The following is a 13,569-nucleotide window of genomic DNA, read 5'->3' on the forward strand; positions in this document are numbered from 1 at the left end:
TTACAAATTCCACAGGATAGCAACAGGTAAAGCAATTTGACTTGAAATGTTAAAGCAGTTGGGAAACAATGGATTGTTCAGTGTCAATATGGTGGTACTTTCACATAATGTTAATGGAGTCCCAGCATACTTAATGGGACAGATTTTGTGGGGGAGGCTTGATGTCGAGCTGTCAGCATTTGCTATCATTACCCCTCTGAAACTGACTGCAATTTCAGGATGTGGGGCATGCGCAGATTAATATGGAAATCCTGACATTGCGGTCTGTCACTCAGGACTCCGTCATAGGCTGTGCTGTGGACTCCCCCAGAGCTGGAAATTATGAAATCAGTCAGAACTTCAACTTTCCCGTTCCCTTGTTGCTGGTCGAAACCCCATAAAAATTTACACCTTGTTCAATCAGATGTAACTGGGTTTTTAACTGCATGCAATTAATAAAATTTGATGAACAACACAACTTGCCATGAAAAATAATTCTATCATGGAGTGCTGTTAAATGATTAATTAGTAGATTTTTTAAGCTAATTTTTCTTTTTTTTTTATCTAAAACTTTTTTTCCAGAATATTTTAGCTTCTACCTTCACCTAAGAAGTATGTTCCAGTGGCACATATATAAATTCACTGATTTAACATGATCGCTGCTTGGACAGCCTGATAATATCACTCCAGCTTCACATTGTAAATGCCCAGTAAAGAACACTGCAATCAGTTGCAGTACCAGGCCAATGTATCACAGAACGCGACCTTCACAGCATCACCTACAGGCACAGTACCATTAGAATGTTGCAACCACTCACAATTCATATATATAAATCTCTCCTGCATGGTGCACATGGGGAGTCAAGAAGGAAGCTAGTATTTCATTCAAGCATATTTAGGGGGTGAGGGGATAATTGAACAAAGGTGGGAAACAGAGAGAGGTTGGGGGGAAAGGAAAGAGTACAGACTGGAGCCAATGGAAATAGAGGGAAGGCAAGAAATTGAGTAGGGGGCCAAGAAAGAAAGATCGGGATGAAGGAGGAGGATGAGGAACAGCATGATTAATGGAGCTAGGGGGATTGAGAGATAGGACAACCAGCGATCAGGATAGGGGTGGAGGTTTCAATGGAAAATGAAGTCAGTAGGGGGTAGGAGTAGCATGTGAGGGGAAGCTGTAGTCAGTGGGAGGGGGAGGGAAGAAATCTAAGTGATTGGCAACTAATGGGTTGGTTGGAACAAAAATTGGATGGAGAAGGAGGTGTTGTTAGGAGAGGTATATCCAACAGTGAATGATGATAATTTGCAGTAGTAGTCAGGGTGGAGGTGTGACACGGCCAGCTAGGAATTGGAGGAGATATGGCCCAAAACATGCTCAGTATGGAGGTGTGCAGACTTGCTCATGGCGGGAGGGGAGGGGGAGGGGGCGGGGATTGCAGACATGGCACATTATAATTATGATTTTTTAAGCTGCTTTCTATTTATGTAGGTTATGTTTGATGTTATCTATCCTATCACTTTATAATCTTAATTTGAGGATAAACCTAAAATACTGCTTCAATTTTCACATGACTTTATCTACTGTCCCCATTGTTTCCAATTTGTCATTTAATGCTACATTGCCAACATTATCTACCTTTGAAGCATTTTCCATTTATTAGCTATAGTAATGCTGACAACCATATGTAGTTCCCAATAAACATTATACCTTTTATTTTTTTAAGTGGCAGAATTTAGACTTCAGCATTACTGTTCAACTAAATCTAATCAGCCTGAATTTCAACACTTCTTTAAAAAAAATAAACTGTGGCACTCCTTTGACTCGAAAGAGCTAATGCCGTTCAGAAAATGAGTAAGTTTATGATAAAAAATAAGCTTTGGTTTCATGGTAAACCCTTCAGAAGTTATTTGTTATCCAGAAGTATTGAGTGGTTATAATTGTATTTCTTTTCATTAAGAATAAAGTGTTATGAAAAATTAATATATGGTAAGTCACAGTAGCAATAAGATTGCATACAAACCTCATGTAGCTTGAGAAACAGCCAAATTTCTCTATCAACCACAATATGGTTGCTTAGATCATGTTTACTTTCTCCCCCCACCCCTCCACTCCAGAAAGCTGTGACTCAAGTTGAGTTCAGCAACCCTCTGGTGCACTAACCAAATGGCCGTTCCTCATTTGTGAGCTGGGACAGTGAATACTGGAAAATAGCTAACCTTTCAACAGTAGGAGCTACTGGATAGTAATCCAAAGCTGGAACCCTATACAATTCCCTGCCCACCCCCCAAACTTAGCCTGGGGACAGGGATGTCACTAACAGCATCCCAAAACTATCCTGGCTTGGATTGGCCATCACAGTATAGGTTAAGGGTGCAACCCAAGAACTTCCTTCAATATGTTTCAATTCCATATTAAGCATCACTTTTACCCAGTAGACATTAGGGTTTAACATTTTAAAATGAGATATTTTGCGAATCACAAGTGCAGAAGCATGGAAATGATCTCCAGTTTCCATACTACGGGTAAATAAAATGAGCATTTTCTCACTCTTGTACTGAACATGTTGCTATATAGCCATAAATTGACCTCATTACCTTCTGCAGAACAGATAGTCCTCGTTTTTCCACAGGGTGAGGTGACACACCAACATTTGCCTGAAGTGCTGGCACCACTGGTGAAGGCAGTCTCTCTGCTGCCGGCTCTTTTGAGGGCTGCTTTTTCTTGGCTCGATGCTCAGGAGCATTCTTTTCCAACAACTGCAAGAGTTCCATCTGTCTCCTCATTTTTTTCTCTTCTCTCTCTCTTTGTAGCCCTTTAGGATATCGTTCTGAAGCAGGGACATACCTTTTATTTGTTTTGTTTGTATTCCATTCTGGACGTTTCTCAATTTTTCCTTTCTTCGTTCTTGCAAACTGATTGTATGAGTCATCATATAGTGAAATATTTTCTTTTCCAGTTACCACCATCTTTTCACTTGTCTTCTTTTTGGGTTTCTTTGTGTTTGATGGAGTGTTGTATTCTTCAACTCTTTCTGGTGTGTAAGACACTACACTGTGATCAGTAACTTGCGCATTGTACTCAACTTTCCCAATCAACTCAAAATCCTCTGGAAAAACACAAAAATTGTTGCAATTCTCAACTTCAGCTAACATTTAAATTGAATTTCCTATAGTTACAAAATCATACTGTGAAAGAAATACAAGAGGATTATAAATGATACTGTAGAGAAGCAGTGAACCAAAGCAAAGGAAGTAAACAAATGCTAATTTAAAGTTTAATTACAAAGCCAACTTTTTTTATTGAAATGTGTACTTTCCACACAGCCAATATGCAGGGCAAGTAATTTAGTGAAACAATTGATTTGTTAATTGTTCAGAAACTGACATTTTCACAGCCTCAGACCTAGGTCTGATTTCTGCTTGAATATCATACAACCAAGTGTACAAATCTGCTAGATTTCTTGTCTGATGTTATATTTTGCCACATCACCTTCCCTAACAATATGAAACATGACCCTTAAAATTATATTTCCACTAGTAGGGCATTGAGCACTGTTTTCACACACTATTTCTGGCAGTCTTTTTAATAATCCGGAAGTAGATAAGCTATTTTATATACCATTTCACTTGGAACAGTTACTAGCAACATAAGTGTACTACAGTTATTGTTTTTCCAGGTATCTATCTTCCATAAGCGAGATTTCACAACCTTATGATAAATATAGGTATTGTTTCAAACTATGTACAGGATCTTGAAATTTTGAACTCACGGCAATGTTTCAATTAGATAAAATTCATACAGGATTTTATGACAGAATTTCATAGTACTGTTTCCTTGTAGATATTACTGTAAATCTAGTTTGTCATGTTAAAAATGATTTTTGTAATTCAAACATACATTAAGTCACTTTTATAATCCTGTAAAGTGGATCAGGTTTTTTTTTTAAGTTTCTTTTTGAATTCTACTCTGCAAACATGGATTTTTGTGGCAATTTGTCATCAAAAGTTAAATTACTGGGAGGAGTAATTAGTCATAAAACAGGTCTCACTTCAAAAAATGTATGTGTTTAATTGGTATCTTTTCATATTTTTGTTGGAGAAGCACTGAATTACTAGTTATCCAGCCATTACATCAGAAAGTTAATTGAGTTTTCCGTTCTTTTCCTTCACTCTTGCAGGATATCTATCTGAAAATGAATGTGCTTTTGCTTCACAGTGCATCTATAAATGGAATCATGTAGTTATTTTTGTAGATAATTTGGCCCATGCGGTGACTAGTGAAGAATTCAATTGGGATTAATGGATTTACTGGTGTTGGCTGTGGCTCGATGGGTGGTGTTCTCGCCTCTGTCAGGGGTTTGTAGGTCCTAGTCCCAGTGAAATCTCATTACACTGTTTGAGAAGCAGGGGGTTCTCATGAGTGGCCTGGTCAGAGTTTGACCCTAAACCAACATTACTTATTTTTTTTAAATTGTACTGTCTGCTCATTGCCACATTGCTGTTTGTGGGATCTTGCAAGGCATGGGTTAGGTGTCACTTTTCCTAAGGCAGTGACTAAACTTCAAGAGGGACGTCATTGGCAGTGAAACGCTTTGGGATGTCCCAAAGTTCCAAAAGGCACTACAGAAATAAGAGTTCTTTTATTCAGGATGGTGACAATTATAGTACAAGATGTCATTAAGACAAAAGGTTGCTCATTTTCAATCTGATCAATTGATAAAATGTTCTATACTGCCAGATCAGCCTTGATATCTTTGGAGTTTGCCAAACCCAGCATTGGGTATAAACCTACTCCACAGTAGGTTGCAGCTAATCCTTTCTATTCAATATAAAAAGACAAAAATAATCTTTTAGGAAACATCGTGGAATAACCCACTATTTCAAAAGAAAATAATGGAAAGATTTGAAGGTCCAGCGAGACCCAGCTGTGTAAAAGGTGCAGCTCAGGTTGTGGTGTTTATTTTTGAAGTGGCAGTTGGTCTGTTTTACAACATGGGCGTTTAGTAAAATAACTTATTCCTGGAGGGGAGCTCCTCACCACCCAGTGTTGGGATCGGATAAATTTAAGTTAGAAGGTTCATGTAGGAATACAAAGAATTATATGAGATGCGAAATAACAACTGGAGTATTGAATGCCCAGTGCAGCTTCTGAACTGCTTGCTTTACACTGTGTTGCATGTAAATAAGTCACCTGCTATTTTCCAACGCTTAAATTCTCAAATTCTGAAAACGAACATCATTTTCTTTGCACTTAAGAAGGGAATTATAACAATTGGTGCACTTTTACATTAGTGTGATCATACCATTATCCTCGCTATAGCTAAAATCTGTTCACTAATAGAAGTAATGTCTGGTCACTTCTGTACTTACAACACAGCAACTGGCCATTCAGCCCAACCAGTCTTGGTTGGTATTTTCCCTCCATGTCAGCAAAGACTTTGAATCACTTTACCCATCCTGTTCTATATGCCTTCATCCATCTATCTGACCTAATCTCGAATGTTGACATTTACTTAAATCTTCACCTTTCTCCTACCCACCCCTCCTTCTGTAATGTAACCACTAGTAACAAGTTCTCATTGCATCTCATTAAAGTCCTCTTGCCAGTGCTGTGTTGGTTTCTGGTGCATGCAGAGTAACAGGAGTAAGCCATTCAGCCCCTTCAAGCCTGTTCTGTCATTCAGTCACATCATGGCTGATCTGTACTTCAACTCCATTTATGCACCATTGTTCTATAAACCTTAAAAACAACTCCAATCAGAAATGTTTCCACGGGGAGGGAGAGGCAAGAAATAGTGTACAGCCAGTAGCTTCATCAGAAGACTTGTTTTTGCTAAATGCTACTATTTCACACAATGATAATGGATGACATTTCTCCGGTCATTATTTTAGCTGTCGGCAGCAACATGCGTAAATGGGTTAACAATCTGCGCTAAAACAGCAGAGAAGTATCATAGGAATGTGTTGTAAGATTGTCTGCTAAAGTTGCAGAGTATAATTTCTGGCCTTTTGTGTATCTCCGATTTTCATCGCTCCACCATTGGTGGCTGTGCCTTCAGCTGCCTAGGCCCTAAGCCTCCCTGCCTCTCCCTCCCTTCACCTTTAAAAGTGTTCCTTAAAACCTAGCACTTTGACCAAGTTCCTGTCCTAATACCTCTTTACTATCAGCTGGGGTTTTGTGTCTAATTCTGGACACCACATTTTAAGAAGAATGTAAAGGCTTTGGAGAGGGTACAGAAGAGATTTACTAGAATGGGTCCAGGGATGAGGGTTACAATTAAGTGGATAAAGTAGAAATTAAGTTGGGGTTGTTCTCCTTAGAGCAGAGTAGATGAATGAATTTGATAGAAATGTTTAAAATCATGAAGTGTTTAGATAGAGTAAACAAAGAGAACTGTTTCCAACGCCGAAGGGTCGATAACCAGAGGACTCAGAGTTAAGGTGACTGACAAGAGCCCAAGGCTATATGTAGAGAATGAGTGGTTAGGATTTGGAATGTACTGCCTGATGGGTTGGTGGATACAGTTTCAAAAGTAGTCTTCAAAAGGAAATTGGATAAATACCTGAAGGAGAAAAAAAATGCAGAGATATAAAGAGCGAGGGAGTAGAACTGACTGGATTGCTCTTCGAAAGAGCCGGTGCAGTCTTGATGGGCCAAATGGTCTCCTTCTGTGCTATACTATTCTATGATTCTATGTTGCTCCTCCTGACATTAACCATGTATCCTTGTTCATGCATGTTGAATAGGAAAATGGGATCAATAAAGTACAGCGAACTATTAACTGCAATGTTTAACTCAAACACAAAAATGCAAAATTTTGCTTTAAAATGATCAGTATATAAACATACTGCACTTGGCAATTCACTGGCAAGTAACATTTCCACATCTATTGGTATAGCAGATTAATGGGTTGAAGTGCTAATGAGAGAAAAATTCAGTGTTCTTGTAAGCTGACCAGGCTTAGCCTACAAAATGACATTACAGTCATACTTAGGCAGTCTTACAGTTTCATAAAATTTGCTGACAAGTTTTTTGTTAAACAAATACTGACCAGTTTGGATGCCTCTGTCTTTTCTAGGAGAGTCCTTTGCCATCAAGACTTGGCCCAGTACCTCACTAACCTCTTCACAAGCAAGACTATTAGGTGCTGCACAGGAGCTTACACGACTTATAGGACCTGTCAGTCAGAAATAATGTTGTCAATTAACATGAAGTGAAAAAAATGATGAGAACGGTATTTACTAAATTCTTCAACAATGGCATAGTAACAACCACAAACTCTAAAACCTGCCAATTATCTGTTACGTGCCTTCTACATTCTTCTGAAGATTTGAAATGTCATGTCCTTTGCGAAGCAACTCTCTAATGCGCTGTTCCTGTTTCTGCCTTTGTGCTTCCTCTTGTGCCCTCTGCACAGTTTCATAAAGCAGACTGGTTTTACGATTATGAAGTTCCTAGAAGACCAAAGATACCTTCAGACCAGATTTCTTTTTTGTATTGCTTGCAATGAATAAGGAGTCATTATTCTAAAGTTTTAACTAGAAATTCAAAATTAATTGGTTTGAGAATCATTCTGTTGTCAATGAATAAAATGCAAACATATATTCTTCAGACATAGTGGCACTTTTCAATGCATATCGATTTGGACTTTGACATAGGAAGTACAATCTCAGACATTGCTGGTGATAGAAAAGCACTAGGGAAGACCTTGGGCACTATTTCCAGAGCAACAGAAGCAAATAAATGGACATCTTAGCCTTGATTTTTCACTATTGCGAGCTCCATGTCCCATAAGGCTATATTCCTGACCTCAGGTAATTTATGCACTATCCAGACTATTTGTATTTTTTTTTTTAAGGTTGGCTCCCCGACCTCTACGCAATGTCCAGCTGGATGGGTCCAGAATAGGCTACAATAGGTGGAGGCCTTCCACAGCATAGCGAGATTGGGGGCCTTTTTGCTGCCTATTCTTATTTTTTTTAAAAATGCTTTTCAAAAGTTGAACACAACTAAGCCTATTCAATCAATTATATAGGCTTTTTGGTCCTTTAACATTTAAGTGGCCCTTCCACTGCCCAGAGTCTCTTGCACTACAAACAAAAGACAATTTGTTGTATTTTGTGCTTTTCATATTCTCAGGACATTTCAAAGTCCTTCACAGCCAGTGAATTACTTTTAAAGTACAGTCACCATTGTTTTGTAGGCAAATACAGCACAAATGAGGTAAATGACCCATTAATCTGTTTTAGTAGTGTTGTTAAAGGGAAGAATGTAAGGAAGAACACTGGAAGAACTCCCTCCATCTGAACAGGTAAACGGGGCCTTAGTTCCACACCTCATCCTAAGGAAAATACAGTACTGTCTTAGGACTGCACTGATGCGTTCAGCTAGATTTTACGCTCAAGTCATGGAATGGGGCTAGAACCCAAAGTCAACGGACAGCAAGCCAAGAATGCTACCAACTGAGCCAGCTAACATTTAAAAACTGAGTACTGAGTTAAGCGTTGAGACAACAATCTGATTTTAAGTCAGAAAATCAAGACCAGCAGGTAATTATTATTGATCACTATGATATCTCGAAAAAGATTTAAATGAAAAATAGCGATTTGGGTGCAGGCCAAGTAATACCATTTAATCACCAAGTACCATAGATATTACTTAACGGTAGCTCCTCCCATAATATTAAATTAAATGGTTAACACTTACCTCTTTTTCCCTTTGTGCCCGAGTTTCTTCCTCATATTGTTGTCTCAACCTTTCTCTCTCCTTTGCCAAACGAAGTTCCTCTTTCTGTTCTTCTTTTCGTTTCTGCTCCTCTTCTAGCTGCTTCTGTCTGCGACGCTCCTCCACCTGAATAGCTATAGCTTTCTAGAACACAAGATTTAAAAAAAATTAGCTATCATGTTATAAGAAATTGTAACCTTCTGTTGTTGTTCCTTTTAAATATCACTACATAGGTTTTCACAAGTTCCAAAGAACGTAAAGAGTGATGATACCTTTTTCTATTCAAATAGAAGGAAAAATAGATTTTAGTTTATTTTTCATATTTTTATTTCAACCTTTACTTCTTTGCCAGAATTCCTTTTATTTGCACTTTCGAGAGCAACCATGTGGTTTTTGCTCCTTGGTGTCAGGAATGAAAAGCGCATACTTAAATAACTGTGATAGGCATCCAAGGTCTTTATCGTACCAACCTCCAGAAACTCAGCTTATCATAAGTGGGAGGAATGTCAAGGTTGTTCAAGCAGTGAGTTTGGAGATATGGTCTATAATGTGTAAAAGTGAGAAATATCTCTTCAGATTTAAGTGATGTGCTCAACTGCTTGAAAAGGGGAAAATTGTCCAAGGATATGTGCCAGCAGCATATTCAGTTAAGTGGAGTGACTAGAAAGCTGGAATTGTTCCCTTTAGAGCAGAGAAAGTTAAGGATAGTTTTAATGGAGGTGTTCAAAATTATGAGGTATTTTGATAAAGAAAATTGGCTTCCATTGGTGGGTGGGTCAGTAAACAGAAGACACAGTTTTGAGATAATTGGCAAAAGAACCAGAGGGGAGTTGATAACTGTTTTTATGCAGTGAGTTGCTATGATCTGGAATGCACTGGCTGAAAGGGTGGTGGAAGTAGATTCAATGGTAATTTTCAAAAGAGAATCGAATATATACCCTCCAAACCATCTGCAGGGCACAAGTCAGGAGTGTGATGGAATACTCTCCACTTGCCTGGACAAGTGCAGTTCCAACAACACTCAAGAAGTTCAATGCCATCCAGGACAAAGCAGACGGCTTAACTGGCACTCCATATACCACCTTCAGGTTTTGTTCCCTCCACCACCGGCGCACAGTGGCAGCAGTGTGTACCCATCTACAAGACGCACTGCAGCTACTCACCAAGCCTCCTTCGACAGCGCCGTCCAAACACGCGACTTCTACTACCTAAAAGGTCAAGGACAGCAGACTTATGGGACCACCACCACCTGCAAGTTCCCCTCCAAGCCCCACACCATCCTGATTTGTAACTATATGCGCTGTTCCTTCACTGTCGCACAGTCAAAATCCTGGAACTCCCCAACAGCACTAAGGGCGTACTTCCACCATATGGACTGCAGCGGCTCACCACCATCTTCAAGGGCAATTAGGGATGGGCAACAAATGCTGGCCTTGCCAGCAATGCTCACATCCCATGAACAGAATAAAAAAAAAAATATACACAGACGCGCACACACGCACACAGGAAAAGGAAAACTTTGCAGGGCTATGTGGAAAGAGCAGAAGGGTGAGATTAATTGGATAACTCAAAGGGTGAGCATAGGCATGATGGGCTGAATGGTCTCGCTCTGCGGTGCGATTTTATGATTCTTTGACATACTGGCCAGAGACTTATGCAGAGATTGTAACACATATTGTTTTGTCACTGGGATGTGGAGATGGGTGCAGAAACCAAAGAAGAAAATGAGAGAAATCTGCTAGAAATTTTTGACATCAATGTCACTTTCTAGGCCCTTTCCTGAATTCCTGCCCAATTCCATAAAATGGGATTCTTTAACTTAATGTTATACAGGAGCAAAAGATATTTGACAATAAAAACTGTGACAATAAATTATAAATAGCAGAAAAAAATCAGCTATAAAAAATTGTACAATTTAAATTCTGTTGGCCTGAGATCATTGCTTATTAAAAAGGATAATACTGGTTACCTGGTGTTCTAGTTGCTTCTTTCGACGTAAATCTCTTTCCTCAATCTGTGCTGGGTCCAATAAGGCAGTCATGGATCTTAAAAAACTGAAATGTAACAATAATGCAAAATTTCTAGTATTCTCTGTAGAACCTGTAATGTTGAAAGCTTGGGAAAATGAATGAATAATATGTACCATCAGATAAATGTATTAGTTGACTATCAATTGGGTGCCAAAGGTCACATATTTTGCCAGTTGATAAAAAATAACTGCCTCAAGATGTAAGTATCTGCAATCACATTTTAACCCTTTTGGCTCACCATAGTTCACTGGTGCTATTATAGTTGTTCTTTTGGTTGGCCAAGTTGGATATTATTGGTTGCCAATTTCTCTATTGTTGTCAGTATTGCCACTTGCTGATGTCAGGGCTGAGGGGTGGTGGGGTGGGAGAGAAAGGAGCAACAGCATTTTGGTGCACTTGGGATAAAATGGTCATATGCCTCCGCCCCCCCCCCCCCCCCCCCCAATTCAAGCTGCAAGGAGTCAACATTATGAATGGAACCATATTCCAATGTCTGTGATCTATTCCTAGAACAATAAACTTAATGGCATAGGTAGCTTCAGGATTTTGTCAAAATACTATTGCGTTATTTCCTAGAAATGAAAAGGCTGTTGTCTGGGCCAAATTAAAATGCATTCCATTCTGAAACGACTTACAAACTCATTGCTGGTCAACAACCGATATACCTCACAGAAGGTTAGAAAAGATCGGAACTAGATAGAAAAGTGCTTCTGTTGACACAAACAACTGACCACTAAACAAAAGCAAAATGTCATTAAATACAAATTGGACTAATTTTCTAAGTTGAAAATTGCAGCAGTGGGAATTCTGCCTGCCTGAATTAGACACAGAAAACTTCAATGAACAGAGGTTTTATTACACATTCACTGTGCAAACTGTCGGTGAGTGGCCGCTCTCAGTTTTACTTTTTTTTTTTATTCGTTCATGGGATGTCGCTGGCTAGGGCAGCATTTATTGCCCAACCCTAACTGCCCTTAACGGAGTCACTTGCTAGGCCATTTCAGAGGGCATTTAAGAGTCAACCGCATATAGGCCAGACCAGATAAGGATGGCAGATTTCCTTAAGGACAATAGTGAACCAGACAGGTTTTTACAACAATCGACAATGGTTTCGTGGTCACCATTAGACTAGCTTTTTAATACCAGATTTTTATTAATTGGATTCAAATTTCAACATCTGCCATGGTGGGATTTGAACTCATGTCCCCAGAGCATTAGCCCAGGCCTCTGGATTACTAGTCCAGTGACAATACCACTATGCCACCGCCTCCCCTAGCTATATATAATGTACTCTATAATTAGTGGGAATGGGTTTTTGGTGACAAAAAGATTTGCAACACTTGCTGAAACTCAGATATCAGAATGGAGGAATAACAAGTCCAAACATCAAAGTTTCTTGATGCAGCTGTAGAGATGCTGCAAGAAGAAGCGAGGCACAGGGAACTTATCCTTCTTGGAGCTGCAGAACACCCTCCTATCGCAGTGAACTCCAAAATGCCTGGGAGGAGGACATAAAAGAATAATTATATATTCCCCATTCAAAATGGTACAAAAACTGCAGCCCAGACAAGATCAAAGCAAAGCTGCCCATCGTTATATCATACCAAATGAATCAGTGGAGTCTGCATACCACAAGGTGCTTCCTCCCACTCAGAGTCCCTAAGAGCCATTTGAATTTTTCAGATGCATACTCATTCAGTAGGAGGTCACAAATTGCAATTGAAACTCTTGGCAGACTGCTATTTTAAAATACCTGCACCCAAAAATTTCTAACAAAATGTAGTTGCATATGGTGCAAATACATGTGTTCACATGCATGATGGAGTGCATAAAAAACTGCTATATAACCAGTTCATATGCACTCATTTGTACATTTATTTGCAGTTCTGGAGTTTACCCTGCAAAGTATGTCTGCAGTTACGGATGACCACTGAATAAAACTAAAATCTTCTATGGATCACGTGAACTCCAAGGTCATACCATAATTACACCCAATGATGAAGGTCCTAAATCTCATTGGAACACCTCTCGTGAATGCTCAAGCTGCTTCTATAATCCTTAAGTTCCAAAGTACAACAGGCTATTTTAGCCAGTTTCAACATGCTGGAGGTCAGATAGAAAACCATTACGCAGAGCTACACTACCCTTCCCTAATACTTGCCCAGAGATCTACACACATAGGGTCACTGGTCATGCTAAAACAGTGCCCAGCAGCAGAGCATGGCTGGTTTGGCATGAATTAGGCTGCTGCTTCTAACACAAACAATTTCTAACCACATCCACAAATGACAAAAGATGTGCCTAAAAACAGACAGAAAAGATTATCCATTGCAACATTTAAACATGGTGGCCAGGCACATGGACATATAGGGCCATCTCAATCCCAGCAGGCTCCCACTGAACCCAGCAGCCAACCAACTCACTTATTCTTGCCACTGAAGAAAACTTAGAAAGAGTACAAGATTAACAACAACATGCATTTATATAGCACCTTTCATGCAATAAAATGTCGAGGTGCTTCACAGGAGCAAAATTTGGCACTGAGCTACAAAGAGATATTAGGACTGGTGACCAAAAGCTTGGTCAAAGAGATAGGTTTTAAGGAGTGTCTTAAAGGAGGAAATGAGATAGTGAGGTGGAGGGGTTTGGGAAGAAAATTCCAGAGCTTAGGCCCTAGGAAACTGAAGGCATGGCCACCAATGGTGGAGAAATTAAAATCAGGGATGCTCAAGAGGCCAGAAATGGATGAGTGAAGATATCTTGAAGGGTTGTGGGGCTGAGGAGATTACAGAAAGAAAGAAGAATGAGACCATGGAGGGACTTGAAACTAAGGATGAG

At 39.4% G+C, this 13,569-nt stretch overlaps 1 protein-coding gene across 3 annotated transcripts in view; it reads right to left on the reverse strand.

The window, feature by feature from the left end:
- Nucleotides 1-13,569, reverse strand: part of ccdc66 (coiled-coil domain containing 66) — a 91,845-nt gene that overhangs the window by 21,700 nt on the left and 56,576 nt on the right. For all 3 annotated transcript variants that reach the window (XM_068051707.1, XM_068051706.1, XM_068051705.1), the window contains 5 exons: nucleotides 10,671-10,755; nucleotides 8,684-8,845; nucleotides 7,287-7,431; nucleotides 7,029-7,154; nucleotides 2,572-3,083 (listed from right to left, as the gene is read on the reverse strand). In XM_068051707.1, coding sequence (XP_067907808.1) covers nucleotides 2,572-3,083; nucleotides 7,029-7,154; nucleotides 7,287-7,431; nucleotides 8,684-8,845; nucleotides 10,671-10,755 — 1,030 coding nt within the window. The remainder of the gene's footprint in view (nucleotides 1-2,571; nucleotides 3,084-7,028; nucleotides 7,155-7,286; nucleotides 7,432-8,683; nucleotides 8,846-10,670; nucleotides 10,756-13,569) is intronic.

Source organism: Heterodontus francisci, chromosome 19 (assembly GCF_036365525.1).
Source record: "Heterodontus francisci isolate sHetFra1 chromosome 19, sHetFra1.hap1, whole genome shotgun sequence".
In the NCBI taxonomy this organism is placed as follows: domain Eukaryota; kingdom Metazoa; phylum Chordata; class Chondrichthyes; order Heterodontiformes; family Heterodontidae; genus Heterodontus; species Heterodontus francisci.